At 47.5% G+C, this 24716-nt stretch overlaps 1 protein-coding gene across 2 annotated transcripts in view; it reads right to left on the bottom strand.

Moving 5' to 3' along the window:
• Pxdn (peroxidasin) overlaps positions 1–13187 on the bottom strand; it is a 77462-nt gene extending 64275 nt beyond the window's left edge. For both annotated transcript variants that reach the window (XM_059248473.1, XM_059248474.1), the window contains exon 1: positions 12972–13187. In XM_059248473.1, coding sequence (XP_059104456.1) covers positions 12972–13162 — 191 coding nt within the window. In that variant the 5' untranslated portion in view covers positions 13163–13187. The remainder of the gene's footprint in view (positions 1–12971) is intronic.
• Between the last annotated feature and the right edge of the window lie 11529 nt (positions 13188–24716).

Below are 24716 nucleotides of genomic sequence, written 5' to 3'. Positions count from 1 at the left end.
ATGGGTAGATGAATGGACAGGTGGGTAGGTGGATGGACAGGTGGGTAGGTGGATGGACAGATGGGTAGGTGGATGGACAGATGGGTAGGTGGATGGACAGATGGGTAAGTGGGACAAGTGGATGGGTAGGTGGATGAGTGGATAAAGGGGTAACATGGCACTGCTTTTAGAGAAGTGTATAATGAAAAACAACACATATGAGAAAACAAATGTTCAAGGTTAATCAACTTGTTGCCATGCCAATACAAACATCCCACACATTTGAAAAAGAAACAATGGTGACCATCAATCTACTTTAATTGCTATTTTTAAAAGTTAAAAGTGCAGCTACTCTGGTTACAGAGCTTCAGAAACATTTGTTTCACTCCAGGAAGCAACGGACCTAATCTTACTCCCTAAAGGAAGGCCAGCGATGACTAGGAAGAGGAGGGCCATGACTTTAATGACAAGGACTTCCGACACACTGCAGTGCTTGTTTTCCACTGGAGAAACAATACTGTCTCTCACATTATACCCAAAAGGCACTGTTTCTTTCCTATGACATGTTTTGTTTTGTTTGAGATAGGATCTAGGGCAGCTCAGGTTGGTCTTGAACTTTCGACATAACCATGAATAAGCTTGACTGTCAGATCCCACTGAGTTCTGGGAACATTGCACCATGCCAGTTTATACAGCATGGCTGAGGACTGAACTCAGGACTTGGTGCATTTAAGGTAGGTACTTTTCCAACTGTGCTACAATCTCAATCCTCCTACATTTCTACGTGAATGAAAAAGAAATCTTCCTGAATGTTGGTGGCCTTATTTTTCCCCTTAAGAAAGAGACAATATTAGCTTGAGCTCAAATCATTGCTAAACCAAAATTTCCCATTTCTACTGACAGCCTTCTTCACAGGAAGTCTGCATTTCCACTTTTGTTGTCCTCTCTTCTTAATGAGTAACATTAGGTCTGTAGTGTCTTAGAAAAGGTAAGCTGTTTCTGAAATTAAAGAAGTGGTTTGAGGACAGCACCCACAATCTCAGGGTATTTCCATGTCCCATCCTCAAAAGGAAAAAATTAGACGTTTCTTAAACATCTTTTTTGGCCCATTAGAAAAGCCCATGGAAGCATGCATGGAAAACTTTACTCACGCAATTTCCTATTTGCATTAAAATCTCTGTGTCTACTAAAGTCAACATGTGAAATAGAGAGGATCGAGTCCGGCAAGCTCACAGCCTGCTCACCAACAGAACTGCCAGCACACTTTGATGGGGTCTTCCTGAGCCTATAACCTTGTGAGCCTGGTCCTCACCTCTCACCAGATCCAGCCCTACCCCATAACATGAAGGCTCCAGGGAAGGGGTCTCTTGGCCCCTGCCAGACCACTACATGGTTAACACCAAGTCGTCTAGCTCACCCCTACACCCCACACTTCCTACACTGTACCTCCACCCAGTGTGTTCTCTGTAAGAGTAGGGAAACTGAACAAGATGCTTGTATCCTCAAAGGCTGACATATGGTCTCCCCTCAGAAACTGTTAAGCATCCTACTACTTTGCATAGAGCTGTCCTGCCCTCAGCTAGTATAGATTGAGGCACAGATTCCCAGGGTGTTCCCACAAGCATGCAGGCCTGTTGGGACTGCTGGGAGTAACTGTAAGGAGGGCGACCTGCTGGACCAAGAGTCCTTGAGCTCCAGCAGCACCACCCCCTTTGGGTCAAGAATCTCTGGACCTTGGGCTAGTATCTCGCTTTAGGCCAGGAGCCCCTGATTTTGGGACAGTGTTCCAACCTGGAATTCAAGGAGACAGCTATTTGTAGATTCCATCTCTGTGAAACATTACCCCAAAGCCAGTATTTGGAGTTCAGCCATCAGCTGTAGACAGGTGCAGAATGGTGGAAAATCTGAGGCACCTGGCATATCTGTTTCAAATGAGGATCATGGACAGGTGGCCTCCTTGCTCCAGCCCTTATGTTATCAACAGGGTCCCTTCTAAAGGCCTATTTAGTACCACAGCTTTGGTGGTTCTGTACTCTGTGGTATTGATTTTGCTATTACAACATCCCAGCTGAGCATAATGCTGGTATGTGCCCTGGTCTCTAAACAGGCAGCTGTGGTGGACCTTGTAGACAAACAGTGTATTAGATCAAGACAGGTTGGTTCCATTCAGGAATAGGTTGGTGGGCTATTAGCCACCAGCTCATTGTTAATAGATGAATTATATGCTCACACTAGGCATTTTCAAGCTGAAACACACAAAACCAGTGTTATCCGTGCATCTGTTAGTGTGGCCAGTGACTGCAGAAACTTCACCCTGTCTTTTACAGGATTTACAGAACCACACCCTAAAAATAACCCAGACAGATACTCACAGAAATTGCACACTGTGTATTTTAGAAATATTGTTTACATTTGCTAAAAAGTGAAAACAAAGCAACAGTCTGTAATAAGAATTTGGTTAAATAAACTTGGCAATTTCATAGAAATAAATACCGTGTTCATTAACAATGACAAGGCAGGATTGAGGGTGTGGTAAAGTGGTGCAGCTTGAGGTCCTGGATTCAATCCCCAATGTATGCACACAAATTCGCATGTACGTATGCATGTGTGCACGTGTGTATTAGCTACTTCCCTACTGCTGTGATAAAATACCCTGTCCAAAACAACCCAATTGGGTTTATGGTTCCATAGGGTTAGAGTCTATGATGGAGGAGGAAGGCATGGTAGCAGGCAGCTGGAGCAGCAGCTGAGAGCTTACATCTTGATCCACAAGCAGGAGCCAGAGAGCATCCTGGAAATAGCAGGAGGCCTTTGAACCTTGAAACTTGCTCCTAGTGGCACACCTCCAACAAAGCTATACCTCCTAATCCTTCCTAAGCAACTGTGGACCAAGTATTCAAACATATGAGCCAAGGGAGCCATTCTCATTCAAACTACAACTATCTATCTGTCTGTCTGTCTATCTATTTTATCATCCACCCATCATCTATCTATCTATCTGCCTATCATCCATCTGTCTATCTATCCACCTATCATCCATCTATTTATCTACCCATCTATCTATCATCTATTATCCACCTATCATCTATCTATCTATCTATCTATCTATCTATCTATCTATCTATCTATCTATCTATCATCTATCTATCATCTATCTGTCATCTATGTATCCACCTATCATCTGTCTATCTATCTATCTATCTATCTATCTATCTATCTATCTATCTATCTATCATGTCTCTACCTATAAACAATGACTTTCAATTGCCCAGTAAACACATGATCAAAACAAGTTTGTGGGACTGGGGAGATGGCTCACTGGGTAAAGCACTTGCTATACAAGCATGAGGACCTGAGTTTGAATTTGCAGCAACAGGCATAGCATTGGACATCATTAACTTCAGCAGCACTGGGAGACAGAGGGAGATGGATCCCTAGAGCTCACTGGCCAGCCAGTCTAGCCAACTGGTAAGCTCAAGGTTCAGTGAGAGACCCTATTGGACACCTTGCACAGCCTTGGGGCAGGGGGAGGGGCTTGGACCTGTCTCTACTAAATGTACCTCCCCATGGGAGGCCTTACCTTCTTGTAGGAGGGGATGGGGGGTGGGTTGGGAGGGGCAAGCTGAGGGGGTGGGAGGAGGGAAGAGGGGGATCTTTGGTATGTAAAATGAATAAACCAATTTTTTCCCTAATAAAAAGAGATATAAGGAAAGCAATCAAGAAAGACACTTCACATCATTCTCTGGCCTCCATGCATACACCCAGATAACATACAACACACACACACACACACGCACACACGCACACACGCACACACGCACACGCGCACACGCACACACGCACACACACAAAGTATGGTATGTGGCCAAATGCTAAAGCATACAAGTACATTACAGAACAGGACAGGTATCATGCCCTAATTTTTGAAAACAGACATGACAGGCATGTCAATATTGATATGTCTAGGCATACACATAGACATTTGTATAAATGTGCATCTGATCTAATGATAGAAAGTAAGCTATCTGTTTTTGTTTTATCTGTATTTAAAGTATTTTTAATACAAATGTATATTGTTTGCAAAAAATTTTAATAACCTGTAAAAGAAAAACAAAATGGTCAATCAGTGGGTGAGGGGACGGATTTCACAACTTCTAGCACAACTTGGGAAGATGGCTGTTCAGGGAAGGCTAACCTAACCTGTTTGTTTATTGAAGCTAACTCCTCCCAGAGATGAACGGTTCAGAGACCCCTAAGGGAGTCATCAAGGGGTGAATTTCTGAAGACCTTCAAGTTCGTATGCAGCATGTAGCGTTAGAGCTATAGGAGGTAAACAGGAAGGGCTGAGTATCCTCCAGCCAGAGGACAGGAACCTGAGCTGCAGCCTCACATCCTTGGCACACAGTGGACAAAGATGCATGGTCACAGCAGAAGCCAAACTTGTTCAGAAACGCAACTGACTCCTGGTCCCCAGAAGCTATTGGTCTGATCCTCAGGATGAAGGATTTTCTGTATTTCTCTCTTCTAGTCCTTCACCACATCACCCATCATTTTAACAATTACCTGAAGCAGTCAGGATGGGAACCCACTGGTCTCATCCCTTGGAGAATTCCCATTTATGCAAATGGCTGGGCAGTCATCCTATTGTAAGGGCACAGGTGAGGACCAACACTGAGGCCAAAGCACAGATAATCCTATGTCACTCGGGAACAGGCCACTGTGACCCTCCAAGCAGTACATGAGGAGAGGGTCTTAAGACCACCTTGTTCTATGGTAGTATTTCCCACTCTCCTTTTAGGAGTGAGGGTAAAAGGTACCCTAAGTCACAGTACATGGAAACATAGGGACACATACACCAGGACATCTGGTGAACCTCTCTGAAAAGAGGCCAAAGTTCAGAACCCTTCCACCTAGCCCCCTGTCAAGAAGTACACAGAACAGAAAATCTATCAGTGAAAGGAAACCTAGAGACACCACATCTGGGAAGATGAGCTGCTTGAAGCCACTTCTTTATAGGTACATTCTTGATCCAGTCCTGGACCCCAAAGTAGGGTGAAACACGTGACCAGAATTCACCAATGCAGTGTGAGCACCAGTGGGGCATCACTTCAGGAAGCTTAGCGCCACCCCCCCACCCCCACTCTGCTTCCATCACAGCCTCAAGGCCATGGAAGAGAGACAAGCTCAAGACAGACAGAGGACAGATCCTTGGGTCTACACCCAACATGATGCAACCGAAGGAGGCAGGTAGTAAAGACTATTTGGTTTGTATAAACACTCTGTTTTTATAAATACCTACTCCATTCAGTCTATCTGTACAGATACCTACTCCATTCTGCTTTTGCGGTTAGCAGTCAGCCACAGACAAAATGTGAGCCCCCGTCCTGGCTTGTCCCAACAACACCTCATCTTTAACAGGCAGGCTACTCACAGCTGTTGCTGGTAACCCCTGGCTTTAAGCAGAACTTCCAGCAGAAAGCCTGTCCAGCCAAGAATGTCTGTGTGGGAATTCACATGGTGCAATACACCAGGACCCTGCCACTGCTTGTCAGAGCAGTTCACGCTAAATGGCCCAAAGACAAATGGGAAACATTTTTCTCAAGACTCTGAACTTGTGAACGTTAACTCAGCATTTTATTTATTCTGAGCACTACTTCTTTTTACCACATCTTTCTGAAAAAGAATTTAAACAAGGCAAAAAAAAATTTTTTTTAAGGCAAGTAGGGCTGTTCTTTCTCAAGTAAGATGGAGTAACAGGTGAGACTCTTCCATTATAAAGAACCCCAAATAATGTATAAGCAACCATTTTCATGGTATTGTACCTCAGTCAAAACGAGAGATGAACCCGGAGAGATGGGAAACAAATGGGGTGAGCATGCAGCTGGTCCAGCACATTGTCTGAGAGAGAAGATAACACCAGGAGTCAGGAGAGCCTGGGGCAGCCAAAACTCTCAGGAGAGATGCCAGAAACAACCAGAATACCCCAGGAGGAGAGAAAGAAGACTGCAGCGAGCTGCAGAGTGTGCAGCGAGCTGCAGAGTGTGCAGCGGAGCCTGACAGCTCACATCCACCCACATGGCTCAAAGGCAGCACTCAGACTGGACCAAGGTGAAGAGTGCCCATTTGCGTCCATCACACGGCAAAGGAGCCATGGGACTCTGGCTTGGTGTTTAAGGGTCTTGCCCTGAAAGGTTAATAATAATTGGTCTAAAAGGGAGCCTCCAGTCCTGCCTCACCAATCTTAATAGTAAGACTTGGGGTTGGGGGAACAGGGCACTCAAATTCTTGACTTCCTGTGACTTCTCTAAATCAGCAGAACAAAGCTGGGGTTGACTATAGTCCTCAAAAAAAGTGAAGTTCAAGACGTCTGGGAGCTATTAAAAAAAAAAATACCATGGTGTTGGAGAGAATGATGAACGGAAATGCAAGGTCCTACAAGAAATGCACTTTGAACATAAACACACATAAAGTTTTAAAGTAAGATAGAAACACCTATAACTGAAGTGTCTTAGTTAGGGTTTCTATTACTGTGCCAACAGGAATACCATGACCAAAAGCAACTTGGGATAAAGGGTGTATATTGCCCCTTTCAATGCTCAGGTCACACTCCATCACTGAGGAAAGTCAGGGCAGGAACTCGAGGCAGGAACTGAGGCAGGAGCCATGGAGGAATCCTGTTTACTGGCTTGTTCCTCATGGCTTGCTCAGCCTGCTTTCTCATACCATTCAGAGCTATCAGCCCAGGGATGGCACTGCCCACAGGGAGCGGGCCCTCCCATATCAATCATGGATCAAGAAAAATGCCCCAGGGGCCAATATGATGCAGGTATTCTCTCAAATGAGGTTCCCAAATGGTGGTAACGTAAAACTAGCCAAGAAAGAAAGCTAGCTAAGCATCAGCCTGCCTGCCATCCAGCAATCAACATCTTCTCTGGTTCCTGGTGCATCTCGTCTGAGATAAAGCTGTGTGGAATGGCAAGGAGGCCTATCTTCCAATCCTGCCGAGAGTTTCTGCCATGACTTTCCTCAGTGATGGCCTGTGACCTGTAATTGTAAGCAGAATAAACTACTTCTCCCTCAAAGCTGCTTTTGATCGGAGCTATTGGTCATGGGACCAGAAACGAAACTAGAACACCAAGTGATAAAGAAACAGGGGTAGGTGTGGGGCTCCTGTTTTTCAAAACAAAAACACCAGGACAAAGAATGCATAAAGTACTGGAATTACCAACTTTGAAAGATGTTAAGTCATCTCGAGTTGTCACTTCAAGCAACAAGCATTCCCACACACTGTCGGAGTGCTGCTGTGTCAGGTGCTCATGGTAGGTATCTGGCCTTCAGAGTCTGGTAAAGAAACTGACCCACTCCGATCCCAAAGACTCCTGGCTCAGCTCAGAGACAGAACTGTCGCAGAAGAGTCAGCAGTGACTTGAATAAGTATGTCCCCTGTAGGCTCCAGTATTTGAATTCTTTCCGGTCCATGGAACTGTTTGGGGAGGTCTAGGAGGTGTGGCCTTGCAGGAAGTGTGTCATGAGTGACATACTCTAAGAGTTAAAATCCCTGCCTACGTCCAGTTTGCTCCCCTTGCTTTATGTTTGAGGTTAAGGATGCGAGTCCCCAGCTTCCTGCTTCTACTACTGTGCCTCCCTGCTATGACAGATTCTCATCCCTCTGGATCTGGGGGCCCAAATAAACTCTTCTGTAAATTGTTCTGGTTATGGTGTTTTACCACAGCAACAGAACAGGAACTAATACAGAGTCCCAGCTACTTAAACACCACATTAAAGTTAAACTGCTCTTATTCTGAATTCATTAAAGCAATGACATTTTAAATATATAATTTTCTTCTGCACCTCAAAGCCCACAAAGCTGTCATTGTGAAAACAAGTGGTTGTCCTGGATATTGTGAAATTCAAGAGGTCTTCCCAAGTGGCACTAAAGGCCAGAGGCCTACAGACGCCTCTTTACTTCCTTAACTTCCTGATTCCTAAGAAATCTACAGCTCCAGGCCTGGGGTCCTGACCCTCCTAACTCCATAATAGCCTTAGCTGACTTTATCATTTGAATCTGTTTTCATTTCTCCTTATTGCCCAGTACAAAGGAAAAGGCTAGTTTCTCCAACAGGACGGGCAAAAGCTCATATTCCGTCAATGGGAATAAGCACACTTATGATGACTCTTCAACTCTCACGGTTTTACAGTCATAAAGAGATACACTTTGGGCCCATGTGTTAATGGTGTGCCTCTGATCTGTGTAGGGAGCACCTCTTGTCCAGCCTGCACCCAAAACTTCAGATAAAACCCCCTGGACTCCTCTTCAGCTTCTGGTTCCCATTGTGGGGAACACAGACTGCAGACATAGAGTGAGTGAAAGCAATCTGATCACAAACAAGCTGGCCCAGGAAGGCTCTCCCCACAAACCCCCCACCACACTCAAGCATTCTCCCCCCCAAGCTCCATCAGAAGAGAACCTGATACTCTGTTACCACCAACTGAGTCTATTAACATAGGCGAAAGCCAAGTAGCACAGGAGGAGAAAACTGAAGGAAGGTGGCTTCATTAAGAGCCAAGCTTCCATCATAGCTGCCTGGTCCAAGTTGGGCACCACTTATTATGATCAATCCACATGAGTCTATTAAATGGGTAACAGAATTTATTAAGATATAAATTGAGGAAATACGTTCATGATTACAGAACGGAGTAGACAGCAAAAGTCATCCTCTGATCTGACAGGGAGCAAATCCACCTGGCAAGTAGGAGCAGGGAGAAGCACATGTGACCCTTCTCCAACCCCTCATAAGAGGTCACATACGGGGCTGGAGAGATGGCTCAGAGGTTAAGAGCACTGCTTGCTCTTCCAAAGGTCCTGAGTTCAATTCCCAGCAACCACATGGAGGCTCATAGCCATCTGTAATGAGATCTGGTGCCCTCTTCTGGCCTGCAGGGATATGTGCAGACAGACTACTGTATACATAATAAATTTAAAAAAAAAAAAAAGGTCACATACAAGTGCAGGAAGTATCGCCTCCTTTGGGTCATATAGTCCAAGGTCATGGGCGGAGCAAATACCACTACAAAGGTCCCAGGTAGATGGATTATCTTTATATCATTTCTTTGACGTTAAAACACACTGAAGAGCAGAGATAGAAAGACTAAAGAACAGTGGAACCACTATGATTTCCCTCACAGGAGGAAAGGGATCCACAGACACACAAGAACAAGCATTCAAAGAACAAAATAGTGATGTCCCAGCAGAATAAACCCTCAAAGACCACCCAAGGGTGTCAATGCATGCCATATAGACACAGGTCCTACCGAGCCCTGGATGGACACTGAGGGTTCTCCTCTTTGGCCAGCACCCCAAGAACCCAGAATGAATACAGCAGCCTCCCAGATCTTGGCTGAATTGTGAGCAGTGGGACAAAACAGTGAGTTCATGCATCTGAGCATCCCTCAGCCCTGAGGCCAGGAACATGAGCTCTCATGTTATGACCACTTTGTAGAGAGTACATCCGAGTAAACCAGAGCCAAAGGTGTCCCCAGAGGACATGGTCAGGAGCCAGGGAACTTCCTGTGAACTTAACATACTACTAGCAATGCCGGGAATGGAGAGTCTGGTGAACATCACCACTCCAGGCCCTCCTTCTCTTCCAGTCTTCAGGCAAGGAAGATTGTGCTTCCTGTGGGAAGGTGACTGATTCTACAGGGATAGCTGTAGGAAGCTGCTCTCTCCTTAGTGCCTCATTTGGATGTTGTGCTGGTAAATGACAAGCTGTGAGCAGCTATGACTGATGGGACAAGCATGTTGAACAACTGAATCTATCTCCATACCCACGGGTCCAAGAGATGTCAGCATTTGGGAATTTTACCCATGCAGTCAAGCCAAGCGTATCCACTCTATCAGAGCTCTGCAGTCTCCTCTATCCCACACAGGCACACCTGGACATTGTCCTGGTCTCCGTCAAGAATGCCGATATCCCACAAGGTTGACAACAGGGATTGGATCTTTATTAAAGTGGCTAGTCTAGAATCTATCACAAGTCCAAACACAGACTAGGCAATCAGAAAACTAAGAATGAGCACCAGGTCTCTGGCAGACTGACAGAGGCCCGGGAGACCAGGCTGTGACTGCTCTGGGGCCTCTGCATGGTACCCAAAGAAGCTGTTCCAAACTCATAGCCTCAATCATTCCTGTACTGGGGCTTCTGACACACCACCAGTCTGTAACAACTCCCTGGCACTGGAGTGGCCTGGAATGCCCAGTGGATGTTAAGTTTTTCGGCTCAACTCCCATGACCTCAGCAGCAAAGACTTCAGGAGACAATAAAGGATGTGAAAGAAGCAGGGTGTGAGGTGAGAAGCCCAGTACCTACAGGACCCAGAAGGCCAGGGTGCAGAGGCACAGAGGAAGGAACAGCTTTATGGGGTGCTTTACTCAGTACACTATGCAAGAACCAGGCAGGCATTTCTACCAGCCTTCCAAGCCAGACTGAGACAGACACTTCCTAAAGAGGCTCAGGGCACTGAGCACAGAGAGGTGCAGGGTACCCATGACATCTTCCACCTTGAACTTTCAGGTGCCAGGAAGCAAAGCCAGTCTCAACCTGTACCAAAGGTGGCCTGGGAACTTTCTGAAGCCCTAAACAATCGGGTATTCTCTGAAACACTGGGGAAGGAAGGAACCTGATTCAGTCTTTGGAGAAGATGAGAGGGGGGTGGGACTTTTAGGCCACAAGCGGTGTGACAATGGGATGGTCCCACTGACTCTGGCGGTGGGGTTCTGTAAGTTCCTATCTTTTATGTCTGATTTCTACATAACCAACTGTTCTTTTGTTTCATTCCTCAGCATTGTCGCTCTAACTCTAGGCCTCACATGCTAAGGCAAGCTCTCTACCACTGAGCTATCCCTTTGCCTCCAATGTAGAAAACTATAAAGTATCAGCATGTATGTGAGAGCAAGGAGTGGACAGAGAAGCTGAAAGAAGGCAATGCTTTTGTGTGTGACTATCCCATCAGGCCACCCCACCCATATCAGCCTGGACCCAGACACAGAGTGGGGCTAACTTACCATATGTTCTGTCAGGCACTTGCCTGGAAGAATCAGTGGTACCTTGTTACAAAATCTTTCAGGAAACTTCAGACATCCAAAAAGTACAAGGTTTGAATTTCTGCAAACACACCTTCTGGGGAAATTTTCCAAACACTGTCTCCGGTGTTTCTCTGGACACCTCTCACACCCTCTGCTACATTTAAATTGTTTTAAATTAATTTTCTAAGTTTATTCCTATAACGGGGGTGGGGGGGTGCATATGGCATGCATATGGAAATCAAAAGACAACTTGTAAGAGTCAGTTCTCTCTTTCCATCATGTGGGTCCTGAGAATTGAACTCAGATCTTTAACCACTGAGCTCTGCCCCCCAGCTACATTTTGTGTGTGTGTGTGTGTGTGTGTGTGTGTGTGTATGTGTGTGTTATGTGTAGCATGATAGCATGCAAAGCAGAGTGGAGGACTCCAGTTCTGTACTGCAGCACTCATCTTAAAACACTGTTACAAAAAGCAATTAAAGATTTGGGAACACACAGTCTGAGTATCTGACTTTGCCCAGATGTGAAAAATGGCTTCAGGGTCCAAGTTGTGGCCATTGACTCACTACAGAAATTCTCTGCATTTGGAGACATTCCACCCCGGACCGTTTTAAAAGTTTAATGCTTTACAGCACGATGATGTCTGTCCTCTCAGATACAGCCTTGGCTGACCATCCGCACCCTCTGGAATGGAAAGCCTTATTTAGCTCTTCAGAGGACTCTACTAGGCGCTCCCACCCCAGCCTGGCCCTGCTGCCCTCACAATCTACGCCAGAGGAAGTAGGACACCCATGCACTTTTAGAAGTGAGAACACTGACCGCCCACTCCTTGAATAGTTCCCTCAGATTTTTATAACTTTCACAGGCTCCTCGGGAGATGCCAAAGTCCTCCAGCTCAGCCACAAAAAGTGAAAACTTTTTGGAATGCAGAAGTGCAGCTGCAGGGCCCTGAATTACAGTTGGCCCCTGAAACGCATGCCTGCCTTCACCAGAACCAAATCTCAGAGCACACAGAGGCCTGCAGCCAACGCTGGCTCCTCTCCCCAGACTGGGATTCCTTCTGATCTGGGGGCTTGTGGAGAGGCAAAAGTACACAATTCCAGGTGAAAGTCAAGTGTCCAGGAAGTGGGGGAACCTTTGGGAAACAGACCAGCTGAGAGTAGAAACAGCAAGAGGGGTCCCCCGGGCTGCCCAGAACTTGGTCACCCGCACAAGTGGTGGGCCCTCCATGGTACCTTGGATGTCAGGCTCCCTCCAGGCAGAGAAAAAGCCCCCTACAAATGCTGCGCCCAACAAGGTCCCCAGGACACCCAGCTAACTTGAAGGCACAGAAGCTGATGAGAGCAGACACTTGGCGCTGGTGGCACCGCGGGACGCAGAATTTGCGAGAGAGGTTTCCTTGGCACAGGGTGGTGTGGTGTGGGCCTCGCTCCAGAAGGCGGAGGAAGGGGGGCAGGTAGACTGGTGGAGAAAGAGGTCAGAGGAGGGGCGACCCACTCCCCAGGCCTGCGATTCAGGAGAAGAGGGAGAGGCAAGGACAGGGAAAGAGAAGAGGGGAAGGGAAGGAGAGGGAGTGGGTTGAGTGAAAGTTGAGAAGACACCGGAGGGGAGGCCAGTCGGGGAGGGCGCACGAGACGCACGGGGCTTTCCCTGGCGACTCCCAACCACTTCCCGGGCCAGCGGGAGATTCTGAGTTTGAACAAAGGCGGCTCCCAAGGCCGCACGCTCAGAGCTCAGGTCCGCCCCTGGCGTCCCAGCCAGGACGGACAAAGGCCCAGCACGCCCAGGACGGACACCGGGACTCCCCACTTCACCAAACCAATATCCCCGGTCCCCTAGGCTACTCACGCCCCTCGATCCCCCTGAATCACACGTCCCGCGGACCCCAGCACCCCCGGGCCGCACTCACAGGATGGAGGTCTGCGGCGCCACCGCAGGCACGGCCTCCAGCAACAGATGCATGCAGCGCACGGTGGTACGGAAGCACAGGCAGCGGCTCGGACAGCCTGCCCCTGGCTTGGAGGCGACCACCGCCATAGCCCCCCAGGCCAAGCATAGCACGAGCGCCTGCAGGCAGCGGCGCACGGAGCGCACGGCCATGGTAGACGGCGCGGACAGACGCTGGCACGCGTGGACCGCAGCGGAGGCCTCGGCGGGCGCGTCCACCGCCGGCTCCCAACTGAGCCCTCAGGTCCCGGGCCCGCGTCCCAGCTGTGCGCGGGGGGCGGGGGGCGCCAGCTGTGCACATGCGCGTGGCTCCTCCCCTCTCGGCCTCGCAGAAGGCGGGGGCTGGGCAAGCACCACCAGGGCCTTGGTGTATGATCCCCCGCGACCCTTCACGGGAGGTACAGCGTGACCAATGCGCACGGACTCCACTGTGGGGGTACCGGGAAGAGCAGAGGCGAGGGTTGGGACCGGGTTTGGATCTCTGATTCTACTTTTAAAACTCCAGTGCCGCAACTAAGTCACCCCACATCCCTTAACCATACTTTCTGCCTGTATGCAAGGGTTTTGTGGCTGGTGATGCCTTATTGTGAACACTTAAAAGTGTTGGGTGTTCTAGGAAGTGAGCTTTCACACTCGTTTTCCTCAGCTCCCCCCCCCCCCCCCAGCTCCCACACAAAGCACCTATCCCTGATTTAAGTTTTCCTCATTCCTATTGGAGAAACCGACGGCCAGCCCCGAGGCGCACAGCTTGTTGGAAGCCGTGTGGCAGAATTAAAAGTTCCCCGGGGAGGGTTCCCAAGGCCTCCAACACTGACTACCTGTGAGGAGCCCTGGCCCACCTGATGCTTTCCTTTGTAGGAAAAATGGAGAACACCTGTGGCCAGATTGCTTTTACATGGACAGCATAAAAGGGAAGCCCTGAGATTAACGTGAGTGTGTGCTAAGAAAGATCAAATGCTGACAGTTTATACATACGCTTCCTTGATTCTCCCTGGGGTTCCAGTCTCTCCATTCTTCAGACCAGGAGGTCCAGGCTAGGCAATACAACCAAAGGAAGAGAGTTCTTAGGTATCAGATTTGGAAGTGGAGTCCAGGTGTGACAGTTGATCTTGATTCTCAACTGGAAAGAACAGAGCGCTTAGGAGACTCTGTAAGACTCTGGTTGTGTCTAAGGGAAATTTACGAAAGAGTTACCTAAAAAGAGAAGACCCACTAGGAACCAGAGTGACACCCATAGGCTGGCAGTGTAATAGGACAGATGGGAAGAAAGAAATCAGCCTGCCCAGGTATCCTCTGTGGTTTCTGGCTACTTGAAGGGAGCTGCCCAGCTCTGCCAGGCCCTTCTGGACAGACAGACTGAAATCTCTGAAACTGAGTCAACACAGATCTTTCTCCCTGGAGTTGTTTTGCCTCGGTGTTTTGTCTCTTTGATGGCAAACCAACACACCAGATATGCCTTGACCGGCAAACTACGGTCCTCCCACTGTGACCAGGCAGATAGTCTCTCTGATGGGAGGGGTGTTTCTGGGGGTCCAGCATCAGGGTACTGCTGAGGGATGGGGTCACACTCAGGCACGGTCACAAGGCTTCAGCTGCACTGCTGGCAGGCTGTACCAGAGAGGAACTGGAGCCTCCTCCAGTTCCTAATCACTGGGACCTCTCCATGGCTGGCATACCTCCAACCAGATGGAGCTTGTATTCCAGGGGGAGAAGAGGATTAAGGCCTTCCTGCTAAGCGTGGAGCATGCCTTCACTTTCCAGGACTTCTGCCACACTCCCTTGAGTAGAATGACAGAACGGAGTGATCCAACCACAAAGCCTCCTGTGAGGCTGCCCACCCCAGGAGACCTTCACTCTACCATGAGCTCCTGCAGAACCAGAGCTAAGTTTCCACGAGGGCAGAATTTCCAGGTATATATTGTAGTGGAGATGAGCAAGGACAAGATGAGACAGACCAGCCTGTATACTGTGGCAGAGACCAGACTTATCTCCTGCAGTTAGTACAAGTCAAGGGCCTGATAGACCCCAGCACCGGCAGCCTTGCCTTCAACAGCAACTGCAAGTTCAGGGTCCCTAGGCCACTTATGTCTCCTTACTTGTTAAAAATTTAGTCAAGTGTATGATACCAGAAACCAAAAATATCTTTCTCCCCCAAAATTGCATTTTCCCACTTAACACTTATCTCCCCCGCCCCATACACACACTATGATTTTCATAGGCAACAACCTGGAAATGGTCCTTACTGTAGGCAGTCTCATCTCATATTTAAGTTCTTACCAGGCATATCAGTCCTTTTTTTTTTTTCAGCATCACTCAAATGCAGTGGCCCCACTCCTCACATCCTAAACACCTCCCAACCTGTGGCACCCACAGCGTGAGCCACATTTCCAGGTGCTTGCTCTTTCTTTTCAGTACAGCTGCTGTTTAAGCCATCTGTTATGTTTGGTCTTATGTATCCATTTGACTGGATAAAAGCATCCTATGACTTTTTAAGAACAGATATTCCCCTGGAGAGGTACTCTGTAGATGTGGCTAAAATTGACCAGTGGACTTTGATAAGGGAGATCTCACTAATATATTTGATTTGACTAAATCATCTGAGATCTTGGGAATAAAAACTGAGTTTTCCCAGAAAAGAAATTCTGCTACAAGAACCTGGAGAGACAGTTTGGTCAGGAAAGTACCTGTTGGACAAGCAGAAGTATCCAAGTTTGGCCCTCAAACATCCACGTATAAAAGCCTGGTATATTGGCAGAGGTCTATAACACTAGCATGTAGGCTTTGGTTGGAGTAAAGGGAGACAGGGCTCTCTGGAACTTGCTGGCCAGCTAGTCTAGCCAGCCTAACTCTGTCTCAAAAAATTAAGATAAAGAGTGATAGAGAAAGACCAGACATCAACCTTTAGCCTCCACATGTATACACAAGTACGAGAAATACACTCAAACATATATTGTACACACTAACCATTTTTTAAAAACAACTCCGCCCATCCATCCATCCATCTAGTGGTGCCTGTCCTTCTTTCCAGTCTTTCTCACCCCGCTTCTAGCCACTTACCCACTCAATTCACCCATCTACCTACCTATCCATCCACCCATTTTTCAGTCCACTCACCCATTTTTCCTTCCATTCATCACTGATCCATCCATACCACTCATCCTCCTATCCACTTATCCAACCATTTAGCCATCGGTCCGTCCGTCCATCCATCCACCCATCCATCCACCCATCCATCCATCCGTCCATCCATCCCCCTGCTGTTTCTGTGTCCCAGAGGATGTCTGATAGGCATAGCAGTCATCTGTACAGCTCTAAACAATGAAGTATGGTGGGAACTAAGTGCCAGGACCATGACTAAGGACTGAAAGAATGTGTGTTTTCCCAATGAAGTTCTTGCACGGAGCCAAATGTCTTTCTCATGCTCTGTGTTCATCAGCGCCTTCATGTGCCCCCTAGAGGCTCTTGGAAGACTCACACCTCCATACTGACCTCTGGATGAGTTTTCTGACCCAGGCGAATTCCCATTTCCCTCTTATAAGCTCTTTCCCAGTTCTTCCATCAGCCCTACACCCTATTTCTTGTTCCACAGCAAACATTTAATTGTACTCAGGCAAAGAGAAGTGCTTGGTGATGGAGTGTTCGAATACTTCCACCCAGTGATGGTACTGACTGAGACAATGTGAACAGTGGCTGTTCCCCTGCCTGCTCCCTCCCAGCTATTCCTGGCTCATGCCATCCATTTATCTTGTGATCCCCCAACCATATTCATACAGGTATTTCTGGTTTTGGAGCCTCATGAAAACCTCTGAGGCAAATGTTGTCTTCAGAGAGCTTGGGTCAAAGCCTGGGCCCTGGCAGCCCTAACAGGATAGACTCAACCATGGGTCTTCAATATGCCAATTAAATAGATGAGAATTTATTAAATGTAGCCATACTGGGAAAAGAAAAAAAAATAAGTAGGCCCAGTTAAGCTACCCCCTACACACACACACACACACACACACACACACACACACACACACACACAGAGTCCATCTTCAAGGTCCTGATGAGAGGTTTAGGCTTAAATGGAGGGCCAGAGGTAATATATAATGAAGTGGTCCTAGTCAAGGTGTGGTCTGTCTCAGCTCTGGCTTCTCTTGCAAATTGACAAGTGGTCAGAACTGTGTGAGATCTCTTACCTGGCTTCCTCTTCCCCCTGCTGGCAGGCATCAGGGCTTCAGCCTTTCTCTCTCTCAGTTTGAGATTCCTGGGAAATTCCAAATCCTGGAGATCATTGTTTCAATAGCCTCAGAGCCAAAGGGAGGGGCACACAACCCTCTCTGGATTATCGTCCTCCACATTTGTTCCCTTTTGTGGATGAGAGGGTGGTGCTTAGAGCACCCCAAGTCCCTACTGCACTGCTCTAGTCTTTCACCTAACTTCCCCTTGAGATGCAGACCACACCTCCACTTTCCAGCCTCAGCATGGCATCACCATCCTTTCTTTTGCTCTACCAAGCTAAGCCTGGGCTCACAGGGAGGCAGCCTTATCGCCACAGCTTCCAATGCTGTGACCCCCTCAGCTTTCTTTTCTCTGAGCTTCAGTTCCTCCATCTGTAAAGCAAGGTCAGCTGCTACCCACAGCCAGTGAGGATTGGGTGGGCAAATGTGAGGTGCCTGTCTAGTTCATCCTCGGTCAGTGTGGGCTGTGTGAGTAAGGCAATGAGCCACGGACATATTCTCCCTGGGAGCTTTCTGGTGTAGGCTGGACCTTGGTGTGGGAATATTTAAGAATCCTCAGTAAGTCAGCCCCACCCCACCTACTGCCCTGACCCTTCCGCCTGACTCCCAGGCAAAATTAACCACTATACTCACATACAGCCTACTGGGAAAGTAGGGGTCACCTTAGGTGCCCACAGCTGAGAGGCTAGAGGTGAGAACCCTCCAACGAACCACAGACAAAGTAATTCTAACATCAGAAATGTTCCTCCCCATAGTCCTGAGCCAGAAGGAAGGCTGGTTCTCTCAGGAGACTCCCCCAAGGAAGATCTACCTTCTATCCACTCCTGGATCCTTGTCTGCACATGGACACACATTCTCCTTGGTAAAGATAGTGAGGCCTTCAGGCTGCCCTCCAGGCCCAGCAGGAAGTGAGGTACAACAGGAGATCTAGACCAGGAAAGTTCCAGAGTCCCCACTGTCAGCAGAGGCAGGGAGTACTCAAGCCCTCCACTCCATAACCCGAGGCCAGGGGTCATATTTAACCTGATCCTGACCAGGCTTATCTATGATGGAGCCCAACAAGGGTGTACCCATCTGGTGGATGTTCTGCTACTACCCAGTCCTGGCTCCAGGAAACAAGGAAGGGGAGGGGACACTGGATGGCACTAAACAGCAGTCAGTTGATCGTGGGCTTTGGTGATTTGCCATATCAGGTTAGTCCCATATACAGGATGGGCAAGGCAGGGAAGAAATTGGAACCAGAAGGGAAAAGACTGCAGTCAGCAAAGAGTCCTTTCAACTTCCTAGGAAGTGAGCCATCAGTCCCACCCGGCCCCTGGGAAACAACACAGTCCTAGAGATGAGCAGATTTAGCTGGCTGCTGGTCTTAGTGTGTGCCTATCTTCCCAGATACCCGGGAGGCTAAAGCAGGAAGGTTGCTTGAGACTAGGAGTTCAAGGCTAGCTATACAGTATGGTAGGGCCTGGTTTTCAAATGGAACAAAGTACCACTGGGATGCAAGGTGCCGGGCAAGTGGGTGGACCCAGCCCTCGTGCTGGCTCAGGCCTCTTTGCAGTCACAATAAGAAGAATGTGGATGAGCACCAGTGTTGGGGTCAACACATGCCTAGCTGTAGGCTATGGCTTTGAAAAGCATCATTCATGCGTACACAGGCATTAGGAGAAGCCCAGAGGCCTCAGCACTGAGTTTACAACTTTCTGTGAATTTATCATCATTTCAAAATAAAGCTTATTAGAACCTTAGATACATTAAAGTAAATTATTAAGAAGTGTCTCAATCTTAACTTTAAACCATAAAAGGGAACATTTTATGTATGTAGGTGAGAAACATGGACAAAGTGGTCCCTGAAACAATGAAAATGGGGTAAATGAAACGGAAAAAGGATAGAAAGAGGGAAAATTATGGAGACGTAGGAAAAGAGACAGGCCTCTCACCCTGGAGTCTAGCTGGGACTCAAGAATTCCAGCACAATTGATAACATTTGCTGTGAAGGTTGGCTACATAGAGACAATATTTATTTCATATAGAACTAATTAAAATAATAATTTTAAAACAGCTATGGACCATGCTTAAGGGGTAAGAATATAAGGCTTTGTCCTTTTCTGGCTGTAAACCTTCAGTTTTCTAGAAATCCCACTTGCAATAAAAAGATATACCTTAATCTCCCTGGGCAGCCCAGGGATGATGATTTCATCTTATCGGATTGTAATTGTATCCAAGAGACCTAATGGAGCTACCTGATAATCTCACTTATCCAAAAAAGAAAAAAAAAAGACAACCCATCAAGATGTAACTTGAGGCCAGGTGGTGGTGGTGGTGGTGGTGGTACACACCTTTAATCCTAGCACTTGAGGCAGAGGCAGGCAGATCTCTGGGAGTTCAAGGCTAGCCTGGTCTACAGTGAGTTCCAGGACAGCCAGGGCTGTTACACAGAGAAACCCTGTCTATAACTTGAGAGCCCCCCCAAATGGTGCTGTGGGTCAGATCTGAGTTTGGGAGGCATCCACTGCAATTTCCAGCTTCTGTGTCTCTGAACAATGGGTTCAGATAGAGACATGTGGATACTAACAGAAAGGGAAATAGTTCATTAAAAGAGAGAAACATTTCCAAGCTTGAAAATGGGCCAGAACCGATAAAGCTTTGTATCCGAGTAGAGAAGCCTCTAGAAGGGAACCCCCCAGACTGCAGCACTGGGGGCTGTCTCCTGCTACACCACCACAGACAAGTTCACGAGGTAAACGGGGCCCTGAGAAACACTGAAAAGCCCACATCTCTGGATTAATTACTTTCACAAAATGAAAAAGGGTACTGAGCAGATTGCTGAGCCGGTGGAGAGTGTTGCCATAACTCTACAGTGGAGGACAAGCTGGAGTGCCCCACCTTCCATTCCCAGACAGGCTGACTCTCCAGCCAAAGTACTTACGTTGTCACTAACAAACCTGTGATCTGCTGGCTGGCTAAGTACTCTAGAAGAGAGTGGGCAGCCACCACTCCCCGTTGTAGCAAAGCCCTTGTTGACCTAGGAGTGCCAAGGTGGCTCCTGGTGGCATGTTTCTAACTTGTCAGGAGCTTCTGTCAATGCATCCCAAGCTACCTGGCAGCTTTTACCTCCCAGCTCACACCAAGCAGCCAAGAAATGCCAAGCACACCACCTAAGCAGAGACTTCAGCTGCTGGTGTGTCTCCCAGCTAGAGAATAAAGGAGATTGTTTTATGAGAAAATTCTGGAACCCTTCTTTGTAAATCAACACAAATTCAGGAGCGCTCTTGATGTTCCCACAGCACACAGAAATTTAGGATTTTTGAGCACTGGGCTCCAATGCTCTGCTCGGCTAGGAATAAAACCCAAGTTTCCTGCTCTATAGCTAACAAAGTCATCTCTCAGTGGTGGTTTAAAAAATGAGGTCGTTTCTCTTTCTACCTGAGTCTAGAACCAAAGACAGCTCCAATATGGCCAGCCTCCTAGCTTTGGAAAGACTGACCACTCAGAACTTCAGAATCCATTTCACCTATGAAAAAAGAAGAGTATGCTTTGAGACTGATAGGAAACTGAAAACCAACTGACAGGTTCCTTGCTTGGAAATACAGGGAGAGTGAGCACCAGTGAGAGCGAGCCCCTACATCAGTCTGCAGTTTTCTAAGACATCCAACTCTCTTCATCAATAATAATGCAAGGGACATAGACCCTTTGGGCAAGATTTTATTTCTCTTTCCTTCCCTTCCTCCCACCTTCCTTCCTCTTCCACTCCCTTCCTTTTCCTTTCTATCTTCTTTGACAGGTCTCTAGGCCATACTTACCTCACACTTACATTGTAGCTAAGGATGATCTTCTCATCCTCCTGCCTCCACTTCCTGCGTGCTTAGAATTACAATTCCTCACTACCATGCTCATTTATATAGTGCTGGGAATCTAAGCCAGGGCCTCATGCATGCCAGAAAAAGCCCTCCACCAAGTGAGATACCTCCCTAGCTCTTATTTGCATCTTTTGTTGTCTTAGTTAGGTTTCTATTGCTGTGAAGAGACACCATGACCATGGCAACTCTTATAAGAAAAAACATTTAGTTGGGGTGACAGTTTTAGAGGTTCAATCCATTATCATCATGGTGGGGAGCATGGTGGCATGCAGGAAGACATGGTGCTGGCTACATCTTGATGTGCAGGTCACAGGAAGCCGACTGACAATCACACTGAGGGAAGTCTGAACAAAAGAGATCTGCCCCCCATAGTGACACACTTCCTCCAACAAGGCCACACCTCCTAATAGCGCCACTCCCTTTGAGGGGCCATTTTCGTTCAAACCACTCCAGATACGTAAAGAACAAAGTTGACTTGGCATTTCTGAACTCTTGGCTTATAAATCATGTTGCTGACATCATCTCAAACAGTAGAAGTGCTCATTATGATTTTGAATGACTTGTGTTTCCTTGTTTCTAAACATTTTCCATATAGATTCTGCCTAAGACATGCTCTAAGACAATAATCACGTACAGGACAGACTCAAATGTTGAGACTGGCACTGATCCTCCTTCCTGTTGGTGAGTTCCAAGTAGGCTGTATGTTATGCCATAGTTCTAGGCTTCCTCTCCAGCAGGATCTTTGGTAAGTGAGACCAGAGCTAGAACCTAAACAGGGAATAAAGGATGCCTAGGCCAGGCTCTGACCCTCACACTTTGGGAGATAAATGGCAGGTTCCTACCAAGGTCTTGAGTGTAAAGGTCCCTGTGTGAATGATGTTACCTTGTCAAGATCTCCATTTTGAGCCTTTTGACTTTGGATCTCTGTGGTCAGGAGATTTTACTTTGGCTGAATGTTACATTGTCTGCCATAGTGCCTTGGAAAATGGTGAAAAGAAAATCAACATAATTGTGTGGAGACCTGTGCTTCATGGTTTTCTTTGTGCCACTTGGCTTCCAGTTTCCCCAAGAATTTGTGGGCTGTGATGTGTGGTTCACTTTAGATGCCTGTCTGGATGCAGGCCTTTGAAGTCACATTGCCCATGGATGGTCCATATTAGAGGCAGGGGAATTCCTACTATACCAGTGTTTCCTAGAGGTCGGGCATGCCCTGCCATGGAGCAGATGCCCTTGATTCTTTTGGTGGGACCCAGAAAGGCCAGAAACTTCTGTGAGTCCCCTTTAGACCTTCTAGATGTGATCTTGTGTTCTTAAGGTGCAACCCAAGACCAGAGTAGCACCTTGGAGATTCCCATATTGAAAATCCCAAAAATGTTCATAGAGACAACAGAGTCTCCTTGGATTCTTCTGCATCCTCTTTGGCTTTCCAGGCATTCACAATAAATGTCAGACATTCTAGCCTCCCAAGTCCTTTCTGTAAATTAACAGTTTCAGACTCGGTGTGTTGGTGTACACCTTTAATCCCAGCACTCAGGAGGCAAAGACAGGCGGGTTTCTGAGTCCAAGGCCAGCCTGGTCTACATAGCAAGATCCAGGACAGTCAAGAATACACAGAGAAACCCTGTCTCAAACAAACACTAGCAGAAAAGAGCCACAAAGCACTCTTGGCACACTGGACTCAAAACTCAGACTGTTTATAAGACAAAACAAAAAATAAATAAAATAAAATAAAAAAGACCATGGAATTTGGGCTGGGGTTATAGCTCAGTTAGCAGAATGCTTTCCTACAGCCCCAGTTTCATGTTTTTGTAGCTTTAGATATGATGGGCTTGGCCTCTACCTTCCCCTGGTATCAGCCAGTGACGGAGGGAGGCTGGGGACCAGCAGGGCCAAGCTGTTAGTTACCAAGCAGAGGAGGAGCTTTAGTCAAAATGAGCGGCTCTTGCTTGTCCAAGCGTCCTGGTTCAGCATGTCTGTCCCTTCAGAGTGTCCCACCATGAGCAGGTGCTGCACAGCTCCTCTTTTGCTACAGAAAATGGGTTAGAGACATCATTCCCTGCCCTGGACTCAGGCTGCTAAGGTGAGAGTCTCAGTGGTTGTCCCCAGCCTTCTAGGGACGCTGCTTTCTTAGCTGAATGAAGATGGGCAGTGTCCAGCTACCCAGGGCTGGGATGACTTCTATGCCTGATGCAGTCATAGGAAGCCAGAGACGAATAGACTGTAAAGCACTAGTTTGAATTTATTTCAAACTACACTTTATCTGTCTGTCTGTTGCCTGTCTATCTACACACACACACACACACACACACACACACACATAGACACACACACACACACAGACACACACACAGACACACACACACACACACAGACACACACACACACAGACACACACACAGACACACACACACAGACACACACACACACAGACACACACACAGACACACACACACAGACACACACACACAGACACACACACACAGACACACACACACACACTCCCCAAGCTTCTTTCCCTCTCTTTGTCAGCAGCCAGCCTCAAGACACCTCTGACTTCTACCCCCAACTTCCTTCCTAGGACTTGGTATCACCTACTTCTGGGTTCCAGCCACACAGTCCTCTGCCAGAACGGAGGTGTTTCCCTGCATTCATAGAGTGCCGTGGGTGGGTTGGCTTGGCTGTGTACCCTGAGGGCAGACCTGTGTAGCTCTTCCCACTGACTACAGGTTTCTTCTTGCTCCCCACTAGCAATGTGTCCACCCCCTGTCTCTAACGACCACCACTGCCCTAACCCAGGACCCCCTCCCAGGAGCTGTCCACGAACTCCAGCTCATGGCTCCCATCCCTGCATCCTCTGTAGACTAGTTCTCAAACATACACAGCGCTAAATGGTGATACTTACCTGATGTGCTGGTCAAAGCCACTTCCGCTCTGGAGAATGAGTGTCAGCGGGTTTAGGATAAATGAGAAGCTTTGGGTTTAAACCACCTCTTGTTCTCCCTCCTCTCTCTTTTTCTAAACCAGACAAGAGTCACTGCAGGTCAGAGTCTGAGCCCTGCTGCTCACGGCCCACCTTCCAGCTTTGTTCCCTGTCTGTGCCCTCCAGCACCCTCTGCAGGCACCTGTTGATTATGACAGCTGCTATGCCTCAGTGGCAGAGGCAGCTCCATGCTCTTCCCTGGAGCAGCCCAAGGACTTCTTTCCACGCAAGGAAAGCTAGATTTTTTTTCTTTTTCATTTTTACATGTTTTGTTTTTACTTTTTTCTTTTTAGGAAGAGTCAGTGTGACGTAGAATCAGAATTTATTAAAGAAGATATTTTAACATATATCTAGCACAGGCATTAACAGAAAGGGTGATGCTTAGGGAGGAGATGAGACACAAGTATGGTTGTGGGCTTCTTGAGACAGTAACACTTAGGAGTCTTAGTAGTAGCCATACGTATGGTTTTGGTGTTTATTGCAGTTACACTGAGCGCTTTAAGATTCCAATTAAACTTTTCCCTCTCTTCTCCTCCCCTCCCCTATCCTCCCCTCCCCTCCCCTCCCTTCCCTCCCCTCTTCCATCCCTCTACCCAATCTCTAGCTCAAGCTGACCTTGAACTCATTATACATCTAAAAATGACCTTTAA

Source organism: Peromyscus eremicus, chromosome 22 (assembly GCF_949786415.1).
Source record: "Peromyscus eremicus chromosome 22, PerEre_H2_v1, whole genome shotgun sequence".
Lineage (NCBI taxonomy): Eukaryota > Metazoa > Chordata > Mammalia > Rodentia > Cricetidae > Peromyscus > Peromyscus eremicus.
Note: the sequence above shows the minus strand (reverse complement) of the source record. Positions and strands in the feature narration are given on the sequence as shown.